The sequence below is a fragment of the Musca autumnalis genome, unplaced genomic scaffold (genome assembly GCF_047663935.1).
Source record: "Musca autumnalis isolate F117 unplaced genomic scaffold, ASM4766393v1 scaffold_2, whole genome shotgun sequence".
In the NCBI taxonomy this organism is placed as follows: domain Eukaryota; kingdom Metazoa; phylum Arthropoda; class Insecta; order Diptera; family Muscidae; genus Musca; species Musca autumnalis.
In genome coordinates this window covers 226,833,698-226,858,225 of record NW_027411755.1, presented here as the reverse complement: position 1 = coordinate 226,858,225, position 24,528 = coordinate 226,833,698, and the positions used below count along the sequence as shown (strand labels likewise).

Genomic DNA, 24,528 nt, shown 5'->3' with positions numbered 1-24,528 from the left:
ATTTATATCCATATTAATAGAAAACACAATCAGAATGTATTCAGAATGTAATAAACAAAAGTTAAAATTCAAAAATCATTTTAGGTCGTAAATGTAACCGGACAAAACTAAAGCACCCCCCTATTTGAAGTATAACAAAAACCATTGAAATCATATTTCGTTGGGCCTCCTCTATTCTGGATGACACAATCACATCTTTTAGACATAAAGGATTCTAAATAATTAATTATTGCAGGCGAAATAATTGATTTTCGGAAAATTTAGCTTAAATCCTCAAAATACTGAAAATCCGAACTTATCGCTATATGGGGGCTATACCCAAACGTGGACCTAGGACAACGATCTTTGGTGGATATGTTTTGTGACCACTAGGAACCCTAAGTACCAAATTACAGCTAATTTAGTGGGGAAATATGGCTTAAAAATTCAAAATTCCGAAGATCGGAAGGTACCGCTATAACGATGCTATACCAAAACATTACCCGATATTGTTTATATCCATTTAAAAAAGATACTACAGCCTCTTCTGTTCAAATACAAAATCGCTTAAGTTTAAAAATTAGCAAAAGAACGATTCACAAAAGAACGGTAGACGTCGGCTTATTCAGTCGACGACGACCAACAAGCAATATTTAGGATTTAACAGTTGCCCACTTGGTACACGTCTTTTACCATCTGAATACATTAAATTAAATATAGCTTCATTGGAAAATAGCAGTATCCTCCATTTTCTAATCCAATTCACTTTTAGTCGATATTAAAGGTTTCTTGCTGGTCGTCGACTGAATAAGTCGACGTCTACCGTTCTTTTGTGAATCGTTCTTTTGCTAATTTTTAAACTTAAGCGATTTTGTATTTCACCAGAGGAGGCTGTAGTATCATTTTCGGATGGATATGAACAATATCGGGTAATGTTTTGGTATAGCATCGTTATAGCGGTACCTTCCGATCTTCGGAATTTTGAATTTTTAAGCCATATTTCCCCACTAAATTAGCTGTAATTTGGTACTTAGGGTTCCTAGTGGTCACAAAACATATCCACCAAAGATCGTTGTCCTAGGTCCACGTTTGGGTATAACCCCCATATAGCGATAAGTTCGGATTTTCAGTATTTTGAGGATTTAAGCTAAATTTTCCGAAAATCAATTATTTCGCCTGCAATAATTAATTATTTAGAATCCTTTATGTCCAAAAGATGTGATTGTGTCATCCAGAATAGAGGAGGCCCAACGAAATATTGATTTCAATGGTTTTTGTTATACTTCAAATAGGGGGGTGCTTTAGTTTTGTCCGGTTACATTTACGACCTAAAATGATTTTTGAATTTTAACTTTTGTTTACTACATTCTGAATACATTCTGATTGTGTTTTCTATTAATATGGATATAAATAAAGAAAATGAAAAATACAAATAAAAATTACAACTTTGTTTTCTTAAAAAAATTTTCATTTTAAAAATATGTACTGAGGGGGTGCTTTAGTTTTGGCCGATACTGTATATGTGGCAAATTTATAAATGTGTTCTGTTTATGATTGTGAAAAATTTAAAACATTTGCTTTATAAAGAAAAAATAATTATACATAAAATGATAATATAACACTGTGTGTAATTTTTTGAGTTATGCTTTATTAACCATAGTCTGACTCCACAGTGTGATAGAAGACCAAAAATGAGAAGACACGTGTCTCGCCGTTTTTCCCTATCTCATCAACTTTCGCGGTTATAGGCCCGATCAAATTTGAAGCAAACAACCAACTACAAAAATGTACCTCAGATCTCAATAAACATCTTCTAGAATATACGAGCCCTGAAGGAACAGGTCTTATTGGTCAAAATAGCAAAACAATTGCGATTTTTATCCTCTTTTCTCGGCTTCTGCTCCATAGATATAAAATCTTTCAAAATTCAAGAAAACGTCAACCACAATAGTGTAGCAAAGGCTTCAATAAACAACTTTCTGGAATATACGAACCCTGAAGGAACAGGTCTTATTGGTAAAAATAGCAAAGCAATTGCGATTTTTATCCTCTGTTCTCGGCTTCTGCTCCAGAGATATTAAACCGTTCAAAATTCATGATTCATGCTTAAAATTTGATCGGTTTCATAGCTGTATAACAAAACTTGAGAAAAATTTTAAAAGAAATTTGACCATGGCGATTTTGGCCTTGAAGATGACGTTTGATGGGTTATATGTGTTCACAATTTTTGTTCTTTAAGACAAGAGCTACAACTTTGCCTTTGAGATAAATTCAAATTTCCTAACGGTTTGGAAGATATAGTCCTGACTAAATGACCCTTTCTACATCAAAGCCTCAAACCTTTGGAGGCCTATAACCGGTAAAGTTGATGAGATAGGAAAAAACGGCGAGACACGTGTCTTCTCATTTTTGGTGTTCTATCACACTGCGGTATCAGAATATGGTTAATAATTTTCGTGTTGCACAGTGTAACGGTGATAATATAGCTAAGACTTCATTACATCAGACCTTCTTTTCTTTCCGCAAAATATTATTAGGGACTTCAAAAATGTTTCATTTATTTGAGGAAACTGTTGCATTTATTTATTTAATAAAATTGTTTCATTAATTTTTGTAGCCAACCATCAAATATATAAAATTTGCCATTTTTTTAAATTTAAAGAAATGAAACGTTTCATTACAGCAATGAAATCCTTTTCATTTATACAATGAAACCGAAAATCATTAAATTTTATGTAAAGTAAGATTTCAGAGCATGAACTAAACATTTCATTGTATTAATGTAACATTTCATAGCACCAACGAAAAATAATCAATGAAACCCGTTCATTGAGACAACGAAGCATTTTTCTTTCAGTATATAGTTTTTGGCGATGATCGTGAAATATTTAGGGATTCGGATTGATTTCGTATAGAATACGTAACGAAATCGGAAGAAAATCCTTGGGAAATTTGGAATGCGATTTTTTTCTCCGAATTTTCGTACAGATTTCTGAACGATTTCGGAATAATGTCGTATAAAAATCTGAGGTACCTTCCGAATCATCGTAAAGATTTTTGAACGATTTTGGATTAATGTCGTATGCATATCGAAGGAAAATTTTTTTCTCTGACGTCCCTTTTTTATTACCCAATTTTCCTTGGTTATGTTTTTTATTGGAAGATTGTAATTTCAAACCTATCTAATGATTTTCACTGTGGTTATCATTTTGTAGTTATATTAGAATAATGTAAACTTTGTGTACGAATATGTTGAGTCTATCAGCACTAGTTTGAATTATTATATGTTGCAAAAATGTTTCATTTATTTAATGAAAATATTTTATTTATTTAATGAAACTGTTTCATTATTTTTTGGAGCCAACCATCAAATATATACAATTTTCCATTTTTAAAATTTAAAGAAATAAAAAGTTTCATTACACCTATGAAATCCGTTTCATTTATTCAATGAAACCGAAAATCATTAAATTTTAGGTAAAGTAAGGTTTCATAGCATGAAAGAAACATTTCATTGTATTAAAGTAACATTTCATAGCACCAATGTAAAATTATGAATGAAGCCCGTTCATTGAGACAAAGAAGCATTTCTCATTCAGTGTATAGTTTTTGGCGATGATCGTGAAATATTTAGATATTCGGACTGATTTCGTACAGAATTTGGAACGAAATCGGAAGAAAATCCTTGGGAAATTCGGAATGCGAACTTTTTCCTCCAAATTTTCGTACAGATTTCTGGACGATTTCGGAATAATGTCGTACGAATATCGAAGAAAAAATTTTTCCTCTGACGTATCTTTTTTATTACTCAATTTTCCTTTGTTATGTTTATACCCTCAGCCTTTAGGCTAAAGAGGGTATATGAGGAAAAGTCAAAATTTTTTAGTTTCCATGAAGCCAAGGTTTGCACTATTATAATACGCGAACTATTGTAGTTTACCAGTAACTATGACTATTGCTGGATTATTTTAGATGTTTTTGTACAAAGCTCAAAAATTTAGCAAAAAAATTTAATTTACGTGGTAGTTACGACCGCGTAAAGGAAAAAACATAGGTAAAAACACGTTGAAGCTAAGCAGGTTTTTTACATTGCTATTCGATTTCTGATTAAACCATTCAAATGACGGACATCTGTCCAAAGTATAAGTAGGAGAATACAAAATGAAGATTACACTTCTAATGTATCACTTTCCAAAATTTCCACTGCATCCACCTTTTATGGATGCTGACATTTTGAAGCCGGATTTCAGGTATTTTTTTTATTTTTTATGTAACTGGGACGCGCATTCGGATATTTCGAAAAAACAATTATAGGATTAAAGAACTCGCGATTTCGCATAATCTGATATGTATATTGAGTATGTAGCGCACACAGCAGCAGAGTAATCTACTGCAAAAGGCCAAAATTTAGTGCGATATTTTTTCTAAAAAACCTATTTTTTGGGTACAGTATTTACAATATCGTTTTGAGTGTGCTGGTACCCCGCGATATTTTAGTTTTTCGACGATCCGGATCATATGAATCACAGATCGTAAAAATCCATCTACTAGAACGGCGGAAATGGCTACTGCAAAAATTGAAAAATTTGCGAAAAATGTTTTTCAAAATATCGCTGACTAATTCGCGTTTTATGTGGATCGTTTCCATTTCAATGAAGAAACTGAATCATCACTCGCGTTTGTGCGAAAACAGCGGTTTAAACAATTTAGTGGCATGGGAGCTGTATCCGATTTATCCCAAAAATACTGTGTGATGCTACATCCACGGTTCTTGATGGATTTTATTGAAATATGTTTAGATCGATGTATTTTTTCACGGTTGATAGTGAAATCGGATGCGCATAAAAAGTGTATGCACTTTGTGCAAATTATGAGCATTATACAGTTTTTGGCACACTAAACTGTAGACGATGCTACATCGCAGCCGCCAAAGTAAATCTTGTTAAAAGTATACAAACGAAAAGAAAACAATTCCTTGTATCGGGAAACCGCATGCGCATCAACTGATTTTGAAGATTTCGCTATTTTCATGCATTTCAAAATGTATATTACCTGATACAGTTTTCCTTCAAAATTATTCGCTATTTAAGGGAACCCATCATTTATTTGAAGGTCTTCCATATCTTCCGCAAGGTGTTAGAGTGTGTACTGAAGTAATTACAATAATAAATGTGCCTTTTCGCGTGAATTTTACCTAAAATAAATAAAGAACTCCAACCAATTTTTCTTATATTTTCTTCAACTATTTCATAAAATAAATTTGAAAAAATTTTTTTTCTTTTTTGAATTTGCTCAATATAATTTTTGTTTTTGCTATAATATGCGAACCGCTTAATAGATTTGTAAAGTTTTGGGTTCATTTGAATACTCGTGAAGTTTACATTACGCAGATATTTTTAAAATATTTTTTAGGATGCATAAACAGCTTGAATTCTCTTAAAACATATTGCAAACTACAATTTTTTTTAATTCTTTCTTATTTTCCGCGAAAATTTACAACATTTTTACTAATGTTATAGCACCTCAGTAATCATATAGTACGTAGGAAGCCATTAGTTAACAGTTTTTCTCAATATAATGAGTAGTGATTTTTAAAGATTTTTTTCTTATTATCAGAATTGAAACCGCCATAACTTTTGCGCGCAATAACCGAAGTTAGTATCTCGAACAGATTTGAGAATGGGAATTTTTTCTCAAGCCGTGTACCAAAAATCATTCATGTAACTTTAAAAAAATTTTTTAATTTTTTTTCGATGGAAAACTAAAAAATTTTGTCTTTTCTTCATATACACTTTGATACGACCAAAAATGTGCCTCATCGAAATAATGGTTTTAGACCCCAAGTATGTTTGTACGATATCCGTTTCAGACAATTTTGAGTAGATCTAGCAATGTCCGTCCGTCTGTCTGTCTGTCCGTCTGTCTGTCTGTCTGTCTGGCTGGCTGGTGCGCACGATAACTCTCGAACGGATCAATCGATTTGGTTCAAATTTTGGGTATCGAAATATTTTGTCCAGATTCGATTTAAGTTCGAAGATGGGCCATATAGGTCCACTCCTTCAGGTACCTCCCCCACAAATGTTCAAAAATTGTCGCAAAACTTGTGCGCACGATAACTCTTGTAGGAAATAACCGATTTGGTCCATACTTTGCACATCGTGTAATTTCTACCTAACTTAGATGATGTTTCAATACGGACTCAATCGGTCCACTCCTTCGGGTACCTCCCACACAAAATTTCGGATAAGTTCAGTTTAGGACCTGGTCCCGAATCGCTTTGATTTTTGTTTACGCAAGTTGTATTCGCTGTCCTCTATACGACGCTGTAAGTTTCATTAGGGGCAAGTCCATACTTCTTGAGAAAATAGCCTGAAAGTTACAAAAAACCCTACGACACCGTTTGTAGTGGTTGGAGCGCAAGATAACTCTCGAACGGATCTTCCGATTCGGTCCAGAATTTGGCTTTCGTAATATTTTGTCCAAACTTAGTTCAAGTTCAAAGATGGATTATATCGGTTCACTCCTTCCGGTACCTCCCCCACAAAAGTTCGAAAATGTTCGGAAAATTTGTGCGCACGTTTACTCTTGAAGGAAGCAGCCGATTTGATCCATACTTTGCACATCGTAAAATTTCTACCAGTCTTAGATGAGGTTCCAATATGGACTCAATCGATCCACTCCTTCGCGTACCTCCCACACAAAATTTCGGATAAGTTGAGATTAGGACCTGCTCTCGAATCGCTTTGATTTTTGTTGCAACAACTTGTAATCACTGCCCTCCATACGACGGTACAAGTTTCATCAGGGGCAAGTCCATACTTCCTGAGCCTCAAGATGCAAAAAGCCCCTATAACACCATGTGTAGTGGATGGAGCGCAAGATAACTATCGAACGGATCCGCCGATTCGGTCCAAAATTTGGCCTTCGTAATATTTTGTCCAAACATAACTCTTGAAGGGAGTGACCGATGTAATCCATACTTTGCACATAATAATATATATACCTGATATAGATCAGATTCGAATATGGACTATATTTGTCTACTCCTTCTGGTACCTCTCACACACAATTTTGGATAAGTTCACTTTAAGACCTGCTCTCGAATCACTTTAATTTTTGTTGAAGCGATTTGCATTCACTACCTCCAGTACGACGGTAAAAGTTTTTTTTCAGGGGCAAGTCCATACTTCTTAGGAAAACAGCCCGAAAGGTGTAAAAAAATCGCTATGTCACCATATGTAGCTTTCGGAGAGCACGATAACTCTCGAACTGTTCAACCGATTTGGTTCAACATTTGGTCTTCGTCATATTATATCCAACCTTAGTTTCATGGGCAATACCGGTCCACAACTTCCGGTACTTCTTCTTTAAAAAATGTCACTAAAATGCTAGGACGATATCACCTGAATGAGGCAAACAATTTGGTCCAAACTTTGGATCTCCTAATATTTTGTCAAAATTTAGTTTAACTTCTAAAATGGCCCACATCGGTCCTCTCTAAGGGTACCTCCCCCACAAAAGTTCAACATTAGTGCAGTTAATTCCAAGTCCACATTTTTGTCGGCAAGTTCAAATGTCCAAAAAGGGCCACAAAATTCTGAAGAGACCTTTAATACATTCGATCTGTCCGTAGGTGAAAGTTTCACTTCACATTGGCTGAGGGTATATATCTGTCGGCAAAGCCGACTGACACTTTTTTACTTGTTTTATTGGAAGATTGTAAACGTATCTAATGATTTTCACTGTGGTTATCATTTTGTAGTTATATTAGAACAATGTAAACTTTGTGTACGAATATGTTAAGTCTATCAGCACTAGCTTGAATTATTATACGAGTATGTTGCAAAAACAAAATGAATCGTTTGCAAACGTTTGCTCTGCGAAATAATAAACGACATCTTCAGAAAAACATACATTTAATTGCTTAACAACCCTATCAGCTAGCATCACATACATACTTAGAATATACTGCGGTGGCTGTTTGAATCAACCACCAAACGTTTGCAGTATATATTGTACGGTCTCGTTTTCAATGAGTTGTTGTGAAGTTGAGAACTTTTCATTTTTCGTTTTGTTCGCACTCACGAATGTAAACAAAAGGAAACTAAACAGCGAGTTCGGTCAACATGGGTTATGTTTCGTTCTGTTTTGTTCTTATGGAAAACACGAAACGAAACGTTTGCAAACGTTTAATAACGTTTTTTTTCGTACGCTCCTTCTTTTACTTGTTTTTTGATCAGATCATCACGGTTCTTTTTAATCCGACCTCGTATTTATAGCCTTGTTAGCGTAAAGGACCCACAGCCTAAAATATAGCAAATAAGAAAAATGGAAAGTTGCATCTTTGATATATTTATTTATTTATTTGTTTTATCATTGCTTATCTCATAAAGTATCTAAAAAGTTTATCAAACAAAACTTTTTTATTTATTTTTTCGATGTTATTGGAGGTTACTTTTTGGGAGATTTTGTAGTTTTATAAACGTCAGATATTTCAGCTTTTACTGTTGAGCTCGCAATTCCAATGGATTCAGGTGATTGATTTCTATCTGGTTTTAAGGACAATATTTTTGTTGTCAATACATCTGGATTGAGTATTTTATTGGTTTTAATATGTATCATCGTTTGTAACAGATTTATGGTAAATTGGATTTAGAACAACATTTAGAAGTGGAGATGTTTCGTAGCGTTTTAATTTATTCAAATAAGCAGACACAGTTTCTTCTACATTTTCTTGAACACTTTTTTCGGTAGTCGCCCGAAATAGTTGAGAAATTTTTTTGTTTATCGATATTTCAAGGCGATTTATTTCCTCCTTTATATCCTTCGCAATGGTTGATATATTTTCTTGAATATATTTTTTGATATCAATTTCTTTTGATTCGAGATTAAAATTCAATAAATCTTTGTTGTGATTATCTAATACGTTGGTTTTACTTGTATCCTTTAAAAGTTCCATTTCTATATCACTTTCTTTCTGAGCAGTAATCCCTTCACAAATATATCCTAGCTTTAGAGTACATGGGGCATCATTCCAAGTCATTTCAGAATGATAACTCAAGAGTTCCACACAGTACTCATTGTTATTTTCATTACCGGGTTCATTTTCATCCCAATTGGTATAATCAAATGATTGTCCTTTAAAAATCCATGCAAACTGCGAACTGCTCGTTCTAAAACCTCCTATCCAAAGTTCGGGAGCTAAATATAGTTTTATAGAGTTTAAATTTTTTTTTTTTGTAATATCATATTTTGTATTAAACTCACCATATGTAAGGCCTTTTAGCTTTTGTTGTTTCGCACTCGAATCCAAGGCTATCAATGTCATACCCCTATTTAAGCACTCTTGTGAGGCTTCAAACCATGTGTACTGAAATCAAAGCAATATTTTAATATATATTTCGTGTTGGCCACATGGAACCAGCGACTTTTTATGAATGACTTAGATCAGGTTCCATTCAACATATTCTTATACGTAGTATCATTTACCTCTTCCGATTCTTCTATATATATTATATCACCGCCATCATTTTTAAAAGATCCAGCACTAGCAGTTGCGTAAAGTTGAGCAGCCAGAGCTATCCAAAGGAATGTTGTTGTTCGCAGCATTGCAATTCTTAAACTGAAATATAAATTGAATTGAATGTTCTATATATATAGAACCAATGAATTTTCTCTATATACATATACAGAACGCTCGAATCATTAATTTCATACTATTCCTTATCACTGATGGGTATTTCATAAAATACAATGTGTGTCATCGCAGGCCAATGACAAGTCTGTCACACTTAGTTATTAAGAAAAAGTTATTGGGAACAAGGCATATTTATAAATTCTCCTTGATTGGGAATTATTGTACATTGGGGTTTTCCCAAGCATTTCTTGAAGTATGTAAATATATAAAGACCTAAGGTACATACTCTTTTCCGAATGATAAACATTAAAGTGGAAAAAGAAATAATACCCAGCAAACAAATCGTAATACTAAAACAACCTAAAAACAGACATATGCAAAATTAAAAATTTGAAATTTCTCTATGATGATTTCGGAAAATTCTCCATCATGATGGCAACAATTACATTATCGTGAATGCGACCTTTTGTAGCATGGGCATAACATATTGTTACTCACATACTTAGCTGGTCCATTACAGAACATTTGTTCGGTCTAGCGGTTGCAGAGGAATTTAAGGTCAAAGTAAAAAATTTGAGTTTTTCATATGTTCTAACTATTTAAAAACTCTCAAAATCCGATAAACAAATCAAAAAAATACAAAAAATTTAAAAAAAAAAAAATTTTAAAATTGTTTTTTCAAAAAAATTAATTTTTTTCAACATTGAAAAAATACTCCTTGGGTTTTCATTAAAAACTTATAAAAACGCACATATTTAAAAATATTCAGTTGAAAATTAAACTCAAACGTGAACACAACATAAAATGTGGTGCTAAAAAATAAAAATAAATGTAATTATTATAAAAATTGTTAACGTTTTTTTGCTTAAATATTTATTTAGAACAATTCGTTATTGTTTTTATACTTTAAAGCCAAAAATCCTTGATGATGATCATAGAATATGATCGAAATATTGGAAAAATAAATATTAAAAATCAAAAACAAAATCTTCTTTTTATTTTTATTTTTTCACATGACCTCGAGCCAAACAAAACTAAATAGAAGATAAAATTCCATTTGTGTGAAAAATCTATAATTTATATGGGAAAAGGTATGGAAACATGTAAAAAATTATCAGCCAGCGTGAAAAACTTTTTTCTCAACCGTCAAAAATATAAATTGGATTAAAGCTAAAAAAATTGCGGGGGATATCGATAGATAGGACTTTTATAACATACTTGCCTACGAAAAACATAATATCGCTATAAGCAGGGCCACTAGGAAAATCTTCGGTAAACATGTCCAAAGGATCCTCGAACAGACCCTTAACCACACAAAAATACTGAACATTTGTGTGGGTGGTACCCCAAGGATTGAGTCGATAGGGCCCACATTTGAACATAAACTAAGTTTGGACAAAATATTTAGAGATCCAAAGTTTGGACACAATCAGTTGCTGCGTACATGAGATAACGCGCGTACCATTTTAGCGAAGTAGTGGACAAATATAGTCGATATTCCAACCTGATCTATAACTGGTAGGCATATTAGGATGTGCAGAGTATGGACCAAATCGGTTACTCCCTTCAAGAGTTATCGTGCGCATAAATTTTCCGAACATTTTCGATTTTTATCTTCGAACTTAAACTAAGTTCGGACAAAATATTACGAAAGACAAATTTTGGACCAAATCGCTTGATCCGTTCGAGAGTTATCGTGTGCTCCAACCAGCCAGACGGACGGACATGGCTAATCAACTCCGAATTGTCTGAAACACATTTCGTCCAAACATACTTAGGGTCTAAAACCATTATTTCGATGAGGCACATTTTGCCCGTATGAAAGTGAAAGTCTAACGAGGGTATTAGCATAAATGCTGAGGGTATAATTATAATAAACTTATAGCTAAAATCACTAGCGACTACGGCTTTCGGATTTCCTATAGTTCGAGCATACAATGTTATCTCCTTCCATGTGGGCAAGGCACATGATGTTCAGATTCGAATCGTCGGGTACGAGTTCTTCCTGCCAGATGGTGCTAACTAGCTGATGAATACATCTTATCAGCGTGTCGCCTCTAGTTTTAAACAGCTCGGCTGGTAAGCCATCTACTCCTGCTGTCTTATTATTCTTCAGCCGGTTTATTGCTGTCTTAACCTCATCTTGGCTGGGCGGTATACATTTATTTATTTTCTTTCCATATCAAGAGCACACTATCTGTAGCAGTTACCAAATTGCCATCAGTTTGATGTTTCACTCTTTGGAAGAACTTTTGGACTTCATTCTGACTCCTGTACATCTCGATTTTTTTCACACTCCCGCTTTTTCAATTTCGGGACGAGAAGTGCTTTCATTAAGCAGTAGTGCTAGTTGAGTGGAATATGCTGTGGCTATCTGTTGTGTTTGCAGCCTACCGATGCACAGCGGTCGCTGTCAATGGCCAAAATTAAAAAATTAAAGTCCAATTTTTTGGTACCAAATGTGTTCCTATCTACTTCTAACGTGTTCAATTTCTCTAAAATAAATTTGTTATTGATTACTTCTTACTGTACTCTTTAATAATAGCATAAAAAACAGAAAATTTAACCAGTTGGATTTCGAGGTGAATTCAGTGCAAAAGTTAGGTGAAAGTAAAATATTAATATCAAACTAAATGAACTATATATTGACAAAACTTATTTCGACTATTGAAAAACAATGTATTAACTTAATTTTTATGCACTTTTGGGTTTGTTAATTTTTTTGATTCGTTATTGAATTCGTGTGTTGACTGAAGAACTTTTGAAATGTCATTTCATTATTATTAAATTTCATGTAAAGTTTTAGTTATGTTCCCCCTCTTTCCCCCTAACGAAAATTTTTTTAAAGATCAGTAGTAGTCTGTATATTCCATTTTTTAAATATATAGTAGAGACATGGTGCGGTACAATTATATGAAGGATACGTCAAAATGTGGTCCTCAATGTAAAATTTCGCAAATTTAGACATTTTGATTGATTATTACGGCTAGAACTCTAAAAATTCCGACTATTTGGAGGTAGCGATTTATGGGGACAACAACAAAGGGTGGACCTACATTAATCGACAATTTTCTGGAGGCAGCCTACCTCCAGGTATGATTAAGTGGCATTTCGGCCATTTTGAATTAATAATGTATATGGTAACATGGGGCGCCTTCGCCACGTTTTTTTCAAAATGTTCTCATATCGACATCATTAAAGTTTTTCCAAATATTATTTTTGGTAAGAATATTAGCATGTCTTGACTATAAGTTTTGATATATAAATGATTATAATTTTGTTTTTAAAATATTATTTTTGAGCATTTATAAAATGTCTAAAAAGTGGCGAAGCCTCCCCACCCATGGGGTAGCTTCGCCATCGACATAGGACATATATCAACGGACTCTAAAACTGACATTTACCATACTTCCTCCCCAAATATCAACATTATGCATAAAAGGAACATGTTTTCTATTTAATAATCAAAAATGATTCTAAAATTTACAAAAAGAAAGATATTCTAGCCGTTAATTGAAGTAGGTGCCTTGAATTTAGGCATAAAAATGAAATTTTTGCCAAATTAGATAGGTTTAGCACAATATTTGATTTCAACTTCACATTATAGCGTGGTATATCAATAGCATAAGCAATTTAAGTTAAACCTGACATATTTCTCACATTAACCCACAACACCCCTATCATGGCGTAGCCGCCCCACCCCCTACATAGTTCATAATATGAATATATTGACATTTATAATTACTTTTATCATGCAAATTATTTGGATTTATATTCTTCAGTAGTTGTCTATTAACGGTATAAAATATAATTTTGATATCACAAAAGGTATAAAAGATATCACAAAATATACCTACCATAAATATTTTTCGCAATACCCCAAAAATATGAATACGCGTGCATCAGCAATCATATATTTGATAGAAATGCCAACTTTTGGGAGATGAAAGATCTTCGTTAAACGAACAATTTTCCCTGTAACGGCATTTTTCTAGCAGTTATAGTTTTCAAGAAAATAGGCACTGGCGAAGGCGCCCCAGTGGCGAAGCCGCCCCATGTTACCATATAACCTTAAAAATTCCGGAAATCGGGCTGTTCGCTGATGTTAAAAAATTTTGATTTTAATCGAAGTCTTTCATTCACTGGTGTGAAGTTGGAGACCAGATGTTTTAACCTTCGACCAACTACAAATCCGCAACCAAACTCATGCTTTGCGTCCATTCCATCCATTCCATCGTATTTTCTGTACGGCAGTAATGTCGGGTTTGGATTTTTCAAGTACATCTGCCAATGCGTAGACTGAACCTTCACTATGGAGAGTGCGAGCATTCCAGGTGCAGATTCGCAGATCATGGTCCTTAAAACTTTTGCGGGGTTCGTCAACTTTAAGGGGGGGTTTGTTTTTCTTTTCTTTCGTTTTTTCATAGTAAGCTGCTTTTTCTAGGGGAGGATTAGACGACCAAACCCAAGTTTTTAACGTTCTGAGCGCGCGGCACATGTTAGCTCACTACCTTTAACGAGTGTTAAAGGCAACTTTCCAGGTGACACCACTTGAGATGAAAGAGGGACCAAGATAAATCCTGGGCTTTGCCATGTTTAAGCCGATCAGTACCGCTCCTTGGTATCTTTCATCCTAAAATGTTGTTATTTACCAAAAACAAAAAAACGAAATAAAGGAACCTACTTATATAAAAAAATACAAACTTTTCAACAGAAGAAGAACAAAACTGTACGATTGTTGAAACGTACTTCTGCTATGCTGCTCCGAGTTGTTTCATTCGCGAACGAAACAGAATGAATCGTTTGCAAACGTTTGCTCTGCGAAATAATAAATGACACACTGCGGAGGATGTTTGAATCAACCACCAAATGTTTGCAGTGTGTATTGTACGGTTTCGTTTTCTGTGAGTTGTTGTGAAGTTGAGAACTTTTCATTTTTCGGTTTGTTCGCACTCACGAATGTAAACAAAACGAAACTAAACACCGAGTTCGGTCAACATGGGTTATGTTTCGTTTTGTTCTTATGGAAAACACGAAACGAAACGTTTGTAAACGTTTCATAAAGTTTTTTTTCCGTACGCTGCTTCTTTTACTTGTTTTTTGATCAGATCATCACAGTTCTTTTTAATCAGACCTCGTATTTATAGCCTCGTTAGCCTAAAGGACCCACAGCCTAAAATATAGCAAATAAGAAAATTGGAAAGTTGCATCTTTGATATATTTATTTATTTGTTTTATCATTGCTTATATCATAAAGTATCTAAAAAGTTTATCAAACAAAAGTTTTTTATTTATTTTTTTTCGGCACATAAGTGATTTGGTTTGCATTCGATGTTATTGGGGGTTACTTATTGGGAGATTTTGTTGTTTTATATACGACAGATATTTCAGCTTTTACGGTTGAGCTCGCAATTCTCATGGATTCAGGTGATTGATTTCCATCTGGTTTTAAGGACAATGTTGTTGTTGTTGTTGTCAGTACATCTGGATGCAGTATTTTATTGGTTTTAATATGTATCATCGTTTGTAACAGATTTACGGTAAATTGGATTTAGAACAAGATTTAGAATTGGAGATTTTTCGTAGCGTTTTATTTTATTCAAATCAGCAGACACAGTTTCTTCGACATATTCTTGAACACTTTTTTCATTAGTCGCCCGAGATAGTTGAGAAATTTGTTTGTTTATCGATATTTCAAGGCGAGTTAATTCCTCCTTTATATCCTTCGCAAAGGTTGACATATTTTCTTGAATATATTTTTTGATATCAATTTCTTTTGATTCCAGATTAATATTCAATAAATCTTTGTTGCGATTATCTAATACGCTATTTTCACTTGTATCTTTTAAAACTTCCATTTCTATATCATTTTCTTTCCCTTCACAAATATATCCTAGCTTTAGAGTACATGGGGCATCATTCCAAGGCATTTCAGAATCAGAACTCAAGAGTTCCACACAGTACTCATTGTTATATTTATTATTAGGTTCATTTTCATCCCAATTTGTATAATCAAATGATTGTCCTTTAAAAATCCATGCAAACTGGGAACTGCTCTTTCTAAAACCTCCTATCCAAAGTCGGGATTGTAGATCTAAATATAGTTTTATAGAGTTTCAAATTATTTTTTTTTAATATCAAATTTTGTATTAAACTCACCATTTATAATGTCAATTAGTCTTTGTTGTTTCGCACTCGAATCCACGGCTATCAATGTCATACCCCTATTTAAGCATTCTTGTGCGGCTTCCAACCATGTGTACTAAAATCAAAGCAATATTTTAATATATATTTTGTGTTGGAACCAGCGACTTTTTATGAATGACTTAGAAAAGATTCCATTCAACATATTCATATGCGTTGTATCATTTACCTCTTCAAAGTCTTCTATATAAATTCTAGTACCGCCATCATTTTTAAAAGATCCAGCACTAGCTGTTGCGTAGAGTTGAGCCGCCAGAGCTATCCAAAAGTATGTTGTTGTTCGCAGCATTGCAATTCTTAAACTGAAATATAAATTGAATTGAATGTTCTATATATATAGAACCAATGATTATACTATATACATATATAGTAGGCTGGCATTCATACTATTCCTTATCGCTGATGGGTATTTCATAAAATACAATGTGCGTTATCACAGGCCAATGACTAGTCTGTTACATTTAGTTATTAAAAATATGTTATTGGGAATTATTGTACTTTGGGGTTTTCCCAAACATTTCTTGAAGTATGGAAATATGTAAAGTCATAAGGTACACAATCTTTTCCAAATGATATGCATTAAAGTTGAAAAATAAATAATACCCAGCAAACAAATCGGAATACCAAAACAACCTGTAAACAGACATATGCAAAATTAAAAATTTGAAATTTCTCTATGATGATTTCGGAAAATTCTCCATCATGATGGTAACAATTACATTATTGTGAATGAGACATTTTGTAGCATGGGCATAACATGTTGTTACTTACTTACTTAGCGGGTTCATTACAGAACATTTGTTCCATAAGCCGATCTAAGAAAAGATATCCAACTCTCTATGTTTGTTGCTTCGCTTTCTCTCGAATAAAACGCTTGCCGTTTCATTTTGCCACCATTTTTAATTTAAATGCTAGTTTATTATTTGAGGGATTCCATCATGTGGAAGAATATACTCATTGAGGCTAAGCGACAAATTATTTTCTAGTCTAAGGTACATTTATACATAAAACACTGAAGCCTTTAGGCTAAAGAGGGTATTTACACTTTGATACGACCAAAAATGTGCCTCATCGAAATAATGGTTTTAGACCCCAAGTATGTTTGTACGATATCCGTTTCAGACAATTTTGAGTAGATCTAGCAATGTCCGTCCGTCTGTCTGTCTGGCTGGTGCGCACGATAACTCTCGAACGGATAAATCGATTCGGTTCAAATTTTGGGTATCAAAATATTTTGTTCAGATTCGATTTAAGTTCGAAGATGGGCCATATAGGTCCACTCCTTCAGGTACCTCCCCCACAAATGTTCAAAAACTCCTTCGTGTACCTCCCACACAAAATTTCGGAAAAGTTCAGTTTAGGACCTGCTCTCGAATCGCCTTGGTTTTTGTTGTAACATCTTGTACTCACTGTCCGCTATAGGAAGGTACAAGTTTCCTCAAGGGCAAGTCCATACTTCCTGAAAAAATAGCCTGAAAGTTGAAAAACAAACCCTATGACACCATGTTTATGGGTGGAAGCGCAAGATAATTCTCGAACGGAAATTCCGATTCCGGCCAATATTTGGCCTTCGTAATATTGTTTCCAAACTTACTTTAAGTTAGTAGATAAGCCATATCGGTCCACTCTTTCAGGTACCTACCCCACAAAAGTTCAAAAATATTCGGAAAAATTGTGCGCACGATATCTCTTGATGGGAGTGACCGATTTGGTCCATACTTTACACATTCTCATAATATCTACCAGATATAGATCAGGTTCGAATATGGACTATATTTGTCCACTCCATCCCGTACCTCCCACACAAAATTTTGGATAAGTTCAATTTAAGACCTGCCATTGAATCACTTTGTTTTTTGTTGAAGCAACTTACATTCGCTGCCTCAATTACGATGGTAAAAGTTGTTTCAGGGGCAAGTCCATACTTCTTTAGAAACCATCCCGAAGGGTGTAAAAACCCCCTATGGCACCCCATGGTCTATGTCGGTCCATTCCTTTAAGTACGTTTTCCGCAAAATTTTTAAACTTTAATCCTAATCAACATTTTTGTCGGTTCATACGACCAAAATTTTGAGACCCCCTAAATACATAAGTTTTTTGTGAAAAAAGTGTTTCAATTTGCACAGGCTGAGGGTATATCTCTGTCGGCAAAGCCGACTGATACTTTTTTACTTGTTTTTATTATCTTTTATTTTTAACTTTTTAGTAAATAAATTTTTGGACCACTGAGAAGTCCATATTAGTAAAAGTCCGATGTTTGCGTCTCGAAAAACATAGGAGCGTAGGGGTTGGGCGCTTATCAGGGAGAGTAATACCAATCTATTGCCGTTAATACGAGCGGTATCATTAATCTATAGACTAGAATAGATTTAGAATGCTTATCCGATGATAATTTACCACATACATTTAGTATATAGACATTTCCGGGAAGATCAGACGCTTCCCCATAAAAGGCAATTTTTCAACACATGACGTGTTGGTTGGAATACCTTATGGATATCCTATAATTTTATAAAAAAAATTATAATGGATATGGATGCCAAAAATATTATCTTTAGCTCAAAGAAACAAGATTATTATCAAAAATTCACTCAGAAGACTATAAAACACGGTAATTATAACATTATGTTAATAGGATTTGGCGAGTACGTCATGTGTTGAAAAATTTTCTTTCATTGGGAAGCGTCTGATCTTCCCGGAAATGTCTATATATTAAATATATGTCGTAAATTATCATCTGATGAGCATTCTAAATCTACTCAAGTTTATAGATTCCCGAATTTCCAATGATACCGCCCGTTTTAAAGTCAATAGATTAGTATTACTCACGCTGATATGTTCTTCCAGACCCATACATCGGACTTTTACTACTAAATGATATAACTGCACTCAGGACTCTGAATTTTATTAAATCGAAAACTTAAATGTGAAGATATTTCTATTTTTTCCGAAGTTTCTGACTCTTGCACCCATCTTCAGGCTTCTCCCCTAAGACCAGCCACACCACCGGTGAAGTACGTATGACTGATATCAGCTTAAAAATTTTATTCCCTTTTTGGATTCCCAAAAACAAAACAAAATGATTTAAATAATATACAAAATTATATTTTACAAAATATTGAAAATTTTTGTATGCGATTTGGTTCAGTTGCATTTGTTTTGACCATTAAATTTTTAAGCGTGTTTTGTATTTTCAAATTTTTCATAATTGTTGTTGTATATCGAGTCAAAACTTTTTATTTTCTTATTTTTGAAGCATTAAACTACAAATAATTGCAAAAAATACTTAATTTCACTTTCAAAAAAATATTTTAGAGACATTTTGCTAAAACGTGCAATTTTGTTGCAAATGTATTGGCCACCACTGTAGGTCCACGTTTTCGTATAGCCCCACATAAAGTGACGCGTGCCGCGTCTTCGTTTTAAGGATATTTGTCCCATTTGACCACCGACTTGGTTGTAATTTGGTATTTTGTGTCTCCAGAAGCTAGAGAATATTTCTACCAAATTTTGTTTATATAGGTCCACGTTTTGGTATAGCCCCCATAAAGACCCCATATATAGTACGCGTCATTTTAATATATGTTGAATGTATTAGTCCCATTTGAACACAGAATCGGGTGTAACTTTGTATTTTGTGTTTCAAGAGGCTAAGAAACATATCTATCATAAAATGTTTACATAGGTCCACGTTTTGGTAGAGCCCCCATAAAACGCCCCATATATAGTACGCGTCACTTTAAGATATTTTGTATGTATTAGTCCCATTTGACCACAGAATCGGTTGTAAGTTTGTATTTTGTGTTTCTACAGGCTAAGAAATAGTTCTACCATAAAATGTTTATATAGGTCCACGTTTTGATATAGACCCCATAGGACGATATCTCCCGATTTTTGGTATTTTGAAGTTTTAGCCTCATTATCGCAGCGAAATAGCTGAAATTTGGTATTTAGTCTTCGTTCGGGGTATAAAACTTTCCCCCGCAAATTTGTAGGTATAGGTCCCACGCCTTCATATAGCCCCCATAGGACGGTACCTCCAGATTTTCGGTATTTTGAAGGTTGTGGCCTTAATATTCCAACGAAATGACTGAAATTTGGTGGTTAGTCTTTATTTGGGGTATAAAACATTCCATATGAAATTTGTCGGTAGAGGTCAAACGCCCTTATATAGCCCCATTGGACGATATCTTCCAATTTTCGGTATTGTTGAAGGTTTTAGCTATACTATACTACCAAAATGCCTGAAATGTGATATTTCGTCCTCTTTTTGGATGCAAAACGTTCTCCCAGAAATTTATCTGTATCGGTCCACGCTTTAATGTACACCCCATGTAACGGTACATCCCAATTTTCGGTGTTTTGAAGGGTTTAGCCTAATTATATCACCGAAATGGCTAAAATTTGGTCATAGTCTTCGTTGTGGGTATAAAATTTTCCACCTGAAATTAGTCGGTAAAGGTCAACGTCTTCATATAGCTCTCATAGAACGACACTGCCCGGTTTTCGGTATTTTGAAGGTTTTAGCCTCATTATTCCACCGAAGTGGCTGAAATTTGGTATTTAGTCTTTTTCTGGGCTACAAAAATGTCTTGCAGAAATTTGTCGGTACAGGTCAACGTTTTGAAGGAACGGTACCTCCCGATTATCGGTATTTTGAATTTTGTAGCCTCATTATTTCACCGAAGTAGCTGTAATTTGATATTAAGTCTTTTCATTCATTCCAGCCGAAATGTGCCGGTATAGGTCGACTTCCTCAAATACCCCCTTAGGACCGTACCTTCCGATTTACGGTAGTTTGAACGTTGTGGCATCAATATACCACCGACATAACTGACATTTAGTATACAAATTGCCATGGGTGTATAAAATATTGCAGAAGAGAATTATCAGAATAAGCCCTTTTCTTCAAATAACCCCCATAGAAGGGTACTTACCGATTTTCGGTATTTTAAGGTTGTGTCATCAATATCCCATCGAAACGGATGAAATTTAATCTCCGTTGGTGGTATAAAACGTCCCATCTGAATATTTCCTTTATTGTTCCATGTTTTTATATACCTCCCCATTGAAAGATCCCTCCCAATTTGCGGTATTTTGAAAGTTTTAACCACAATATTGAATGGGAATAACTCAACTGATGGTATTTAGTCTTCGCTGGAGTTACGAAACTTTCCTCCAGAAATTTATCGGTACAGGTTAACGTTTTATACAACATCCATAGAACGGCGCTCCCGATGCTGTTAACTATCCAAATGCAGAATATCCAGGGGACTAATTACGTGATTCGATTCGATCGAGTATTTGCTCGTGAAAAAGATTTCGACACGATAAAAAAGCGGCATGACGAGATTCGATCAAAATCATTGATCGAATGTTTCGAGAGTAACCGGTAGTCGAACTATGAAAACCTATGTATACTATAGGGAATATTATGAAGGTAGATGTAAAAAAGGTGTTTTTTTTTTTTTGAAAGCAAGAACCAAAAAAAAATAAAATTATGAATGAAAAATGTAAATATTTGTGGAATTTGTTGAACAATACATTGAATAATAATTTCGGTATGAAGTTGTGCTAAGAAAATAAGAAAATTATTAATTCTTGCAAAATCTTTTTGACATTGTTGTAACGGATTGCTAATACATCTACCTTAATAATCATCTCTCAAAATAAATGAGAGAGAGTTTGGTGGGTGTTTTGCATTAGCCTCTCTGAGAGAATATTTCCTTTGGTAAACAACGGGGGATGAAATGTTTAAAATGTACTTCACTTATAAAATAAAGGCTATTAATATTAAATATTTTTTCTGTATAAAACGACAACAAACAACAATTTTTACATTTTAAACAAAAAGACAATAAGAAATCTTTCATTTTATTTGTTTACGATAGGCAATTTGGCCTCGATAAATTACTCGCAAATTTATGCTCAATTACTCGATAATTTTACTCGATAACGAATGTTGTCATCCCAACTTTGAGTACTCAGGTCGAAACAACTCGATATCGAATCACATAATTAGGCCCCAGGTTTAGGTCTAGTTGGTTTTGCCCAATTTTATTTATTACGCTCAATGCGGAAAATTTTAAATATTGGTCCATGTCTTCGAAAGAACAAAAATGTCGCCCCATATTAACTGTTTTGAAGGGAGTATTATCAGTTGAGATATAGGTAATACTCCTGCAAGAAATGGAAGAGTTTAGTACCTAACGCCGAACTTAATGTTTTTTTACTTGTTAGTAAATAAATTTTTTCGACCACTGACAACAAAATTATAGTCAATTTAGGCCGAACATTTAGATAAAAACTTTAAAATGCCTGAAATCGGGTAGTATCGTTATATACCAAAACCTGGACATATGTCAACAATTTTTGGTGGAGATGTTTCAGTACCATTGGGAACCTCAAATGCCAAGTTACAGCCAATTCTGGCTAAAAATGAAGATGAGATCATTAAAACACTTGAAATCGGAACGTACCGCTATATGGGGGCTATACCAAAATCTGGGCCTATGTCCACAATTTGTGGTGGAGAAGTTTCAGTACCATTAGGAACCTCAACTGAAAAATTACAGCCTATTCGGGTTAAAAATGAAGAAAAAAATCCTTAAAAAACTTGAAATCAGGAGGTATCGATATATCGGGGCTATACCAGAACCTGTACCCATGTCCATAATTTTTAGTGAGGTATCATTTTAAATGCCAAATGAAAACTACTTCGGGCAAAATTGAAGATAAAATCCTTAACATACCTGAAATCGGGTGGTATCGCTATATGGTGGCTAAAGGAAAAAATGGGCCCATATTCATGTATTGTCATCCAAATCTGAAAAGAGTGCAAAGTTTCAGGTCGATTGGTCAACTGCAACTGCGTTTAAAATGAGTTACTAGATTTGAACTAAGTCGGGTGGTACCACTATATGAGGGCTATAGGAAAAAAAGGCCCATATTGGATTTGGTTTCATATTTATTTATTGTCATCCAAATCTGAGAAATGTACAAAGTTTCAGTTCGATTGGTCAACTGCAACTGTGTGGAAATTGAGTTAGAATCTTAAAATGAAATCGTTTGCAAACCTTTGCTCAGCGAAATAAATAAACAACCCAATAAAATAAGATGACATACTTGGAATATACTGCGGAGGATGTTTGAATCAACCACCAAACGTTTGCAGTGTGTTTGGTACCGTTTCGTTTTCTATGAGTTGTTGTGAAGTTTAGAACTTCTCATTTTTCGGTTTGTTCGCACTCACGAATACAAACAAAACGAAACTAAACAGCGAGTTCAGTCAACATGGGTTATGTTTCGTTTTGTTTCGTTCTTATATAAAACACGAAACGAAACGTTTCATAAAGTTTTTTCTGTACGCTGCTTCTTTTACTCGTTTTTTGATCAGATCATCACGGTTCTTTTTAATTCGACCTAGTATTTATAGCCTCGTTAACCTAAAGGACCCACAGCCTAAAATATGGCAAATAAGAAAAATGAAAAGTTGCATATTTGATATATTTTTTTATTTATTTATTTGTTTTATCATTGCTTATCTCATAAAGTATCTAAAAAGATTATCAAACAAAAGTTTTTTATTTTTTTTCGGCACATAAGTGAGTTGATTTGCATTCGATGTTATTAGGGGTTACTTATTGGTGGATTTTTCGTTTTATATACGTCAGATATTTCAGCTTTTACGGTTAAGCTCGCAATTCCAATGGATTCAGGTGATCGATTTCTATCTGGTTTTAAGGACAATGTTGTTGTTGTCAATACATCTGGATCTGGTTTTAATATGCATCATCGTTTGTAACAGATTACGGTAAATTTAAAACAAAATTTAGAATTGGAGATTTATTCAAATAAGCAGACACAGTTTCATCGATATTTTCTTGAACACTTTTTTCGGTAGTCACCCTAGATAGTTGAGAAATTTGTTTGTTTATCGATATTTCAAGGCGATTTATTTCCTCCTTTATATCCTTTGCAAAGGTTGACATATTTTCTTGAATATATTTATACCCTACACCACAATGTGGAAAGGGTATTATAAGTTTGTTTTGGTAAAAATTCATGTAACACCGCGAAATATTCGTCGGAGACCCCCAATGTGGTATACCAATCTTCATATCTCGGCGAGATAGAGCGATTTTGAGATGTGTGTCCGTCCGTCCGTCCGTGTGTCCGTCTGTCCATTATAAATTGTAATCAAACTACAGGCCGCAATTATGGACCGATCGTCACGAAATTTGGTATGGAGGTCGGTTTCACATCAGAATAGATCACTATTTTAATTGGTGATGATCGTGAAATATGTAGGGGGTGAAATGGACCAAGAACATAATATTTATCAAATTTAGTAGCGGCTCTGTAGGTCGCAATAATGGTCCGATCAAATTTTTAAATACGGTAAGAGTATATCACAAAGGAGAAGCTTGCAATTTGAGATAGCGATCGGATAATATTTAGAGGGTTAAATGGACCAAAACTTTTGTGTGAAAATTGTGAAAAATTTTAATATACAGCTTATATCTTAATTTCTGGAAGTGACATTCCGGACAAGTGAGATATACTTGAAAGTGGAACGCTTGACCTTTCAATTGATGCCAATTATGTTGGTGTGCATGATCAGATAACAAGTTACAGCTTAATATATTCCGTTATTTGTTTGTAGTGTAATAATAAACTCGCTAGAAGTCGCAATTATATATCAATAG

At 34.2% G+C, this 24,528-nt stretch overlaps 2 protein-coding genes across 2 annotated transcripts; both read right to left on the bottom strand.

Moving 5' to 3' along the window:
* Positions 1-8,319: 8,319 nt before the first annotated feature.
* On the bottom strand, positions 8,320-9,597 carry LOC141393341 (uncharacterized). Its single transcript, XM_073966337.1, has 3 exons — positions 9,469-9,597; positions 9,247-9,349; positions 8,320-9,180 (listed from the first exon to the last, which is right to left on the bottom strand). Exons 1-3 carry the CDS (start codon positions 9,586-9,588, stop codon positions 8,588-8,590), a joined length of 816 nt encoding a protein of 271 aa, XP_073822438.1. The 5' UTR covers positions 9,589-9,597; the 3' UTR covers positions 8,320-8,587.
* A 5,223-nt stretch (positions 9,598-14,820) lies between these two features.
* LOC141393340 (uncharacterized) lies at positions 14,821-16,125 on the bottom strand. Its single transcript, XM_073966336.1, has 3 exons — positions 15,990-16,125; positions 15,776-15,878; positions 14,821-15,710 (listed from the first exon to the last, which is right to left on the bottom strand). The coding sequence occupies exons 1-3, from the start codon at positions 16,107-16,109 to the stop codon at positions 15,124-15,126; spliced, it is 810 nt and encodes a 269-aa protein (XP_073822437.1). The 5' UTR covers positions 16,110-16,125; the 3' UTR covers positions 14,821-15,123.
* Between the last annotated feature and the right edge of the window lie 8,403 nt (positions 16,126-24,528).

Excerpts from the sequence above, each read along its gene's own strand:
- LOC141393340 (XM_073966336.1), bottom strand. The coding sequence starts at position 16,109 with ATGCTGCGAACAACAACATACTTTTGGATAGCTCTGGCGGCTCAACTC. Across the intron at positions 15,879-15,989 it reads ATATAGAAGACTTTGAAGAG|TACACATGGTTGGAAGCCGC; the intron begins GTAAATGATACA and ends CTTTGATTTTAG. Across the intron at positions 15,711-15,775 it reads ACTAATTGACATTATAAATG|ATCTACAATCCCGACTTTGG; the intron begins GTGAGTTTAATA and ends AACTATATTTAG.
- LOC141393341 (XM_073966337.1), bottom strand. The coding sequence starts at position 9,588 with ATGCTGCGAACAACAACATTCCTTTGGATAGCTCTGGCTGCTCAACTT. Across the intron at positions 9,350-9,468 it reads ATATAGAAGAATCGGAAGAG|TACACATGGTTTGAAGCCTC; the intron begins GTAAATGATACT and ends CTTTGATTTCAG. Across the intron at positions 9,181-9,246 it reads GCTAAAAGGCCTTACATATG|CTCCCGAACTTTGGATAGGA; the intron begins GTGAGTTTAATA and ends AACTATATTTAG.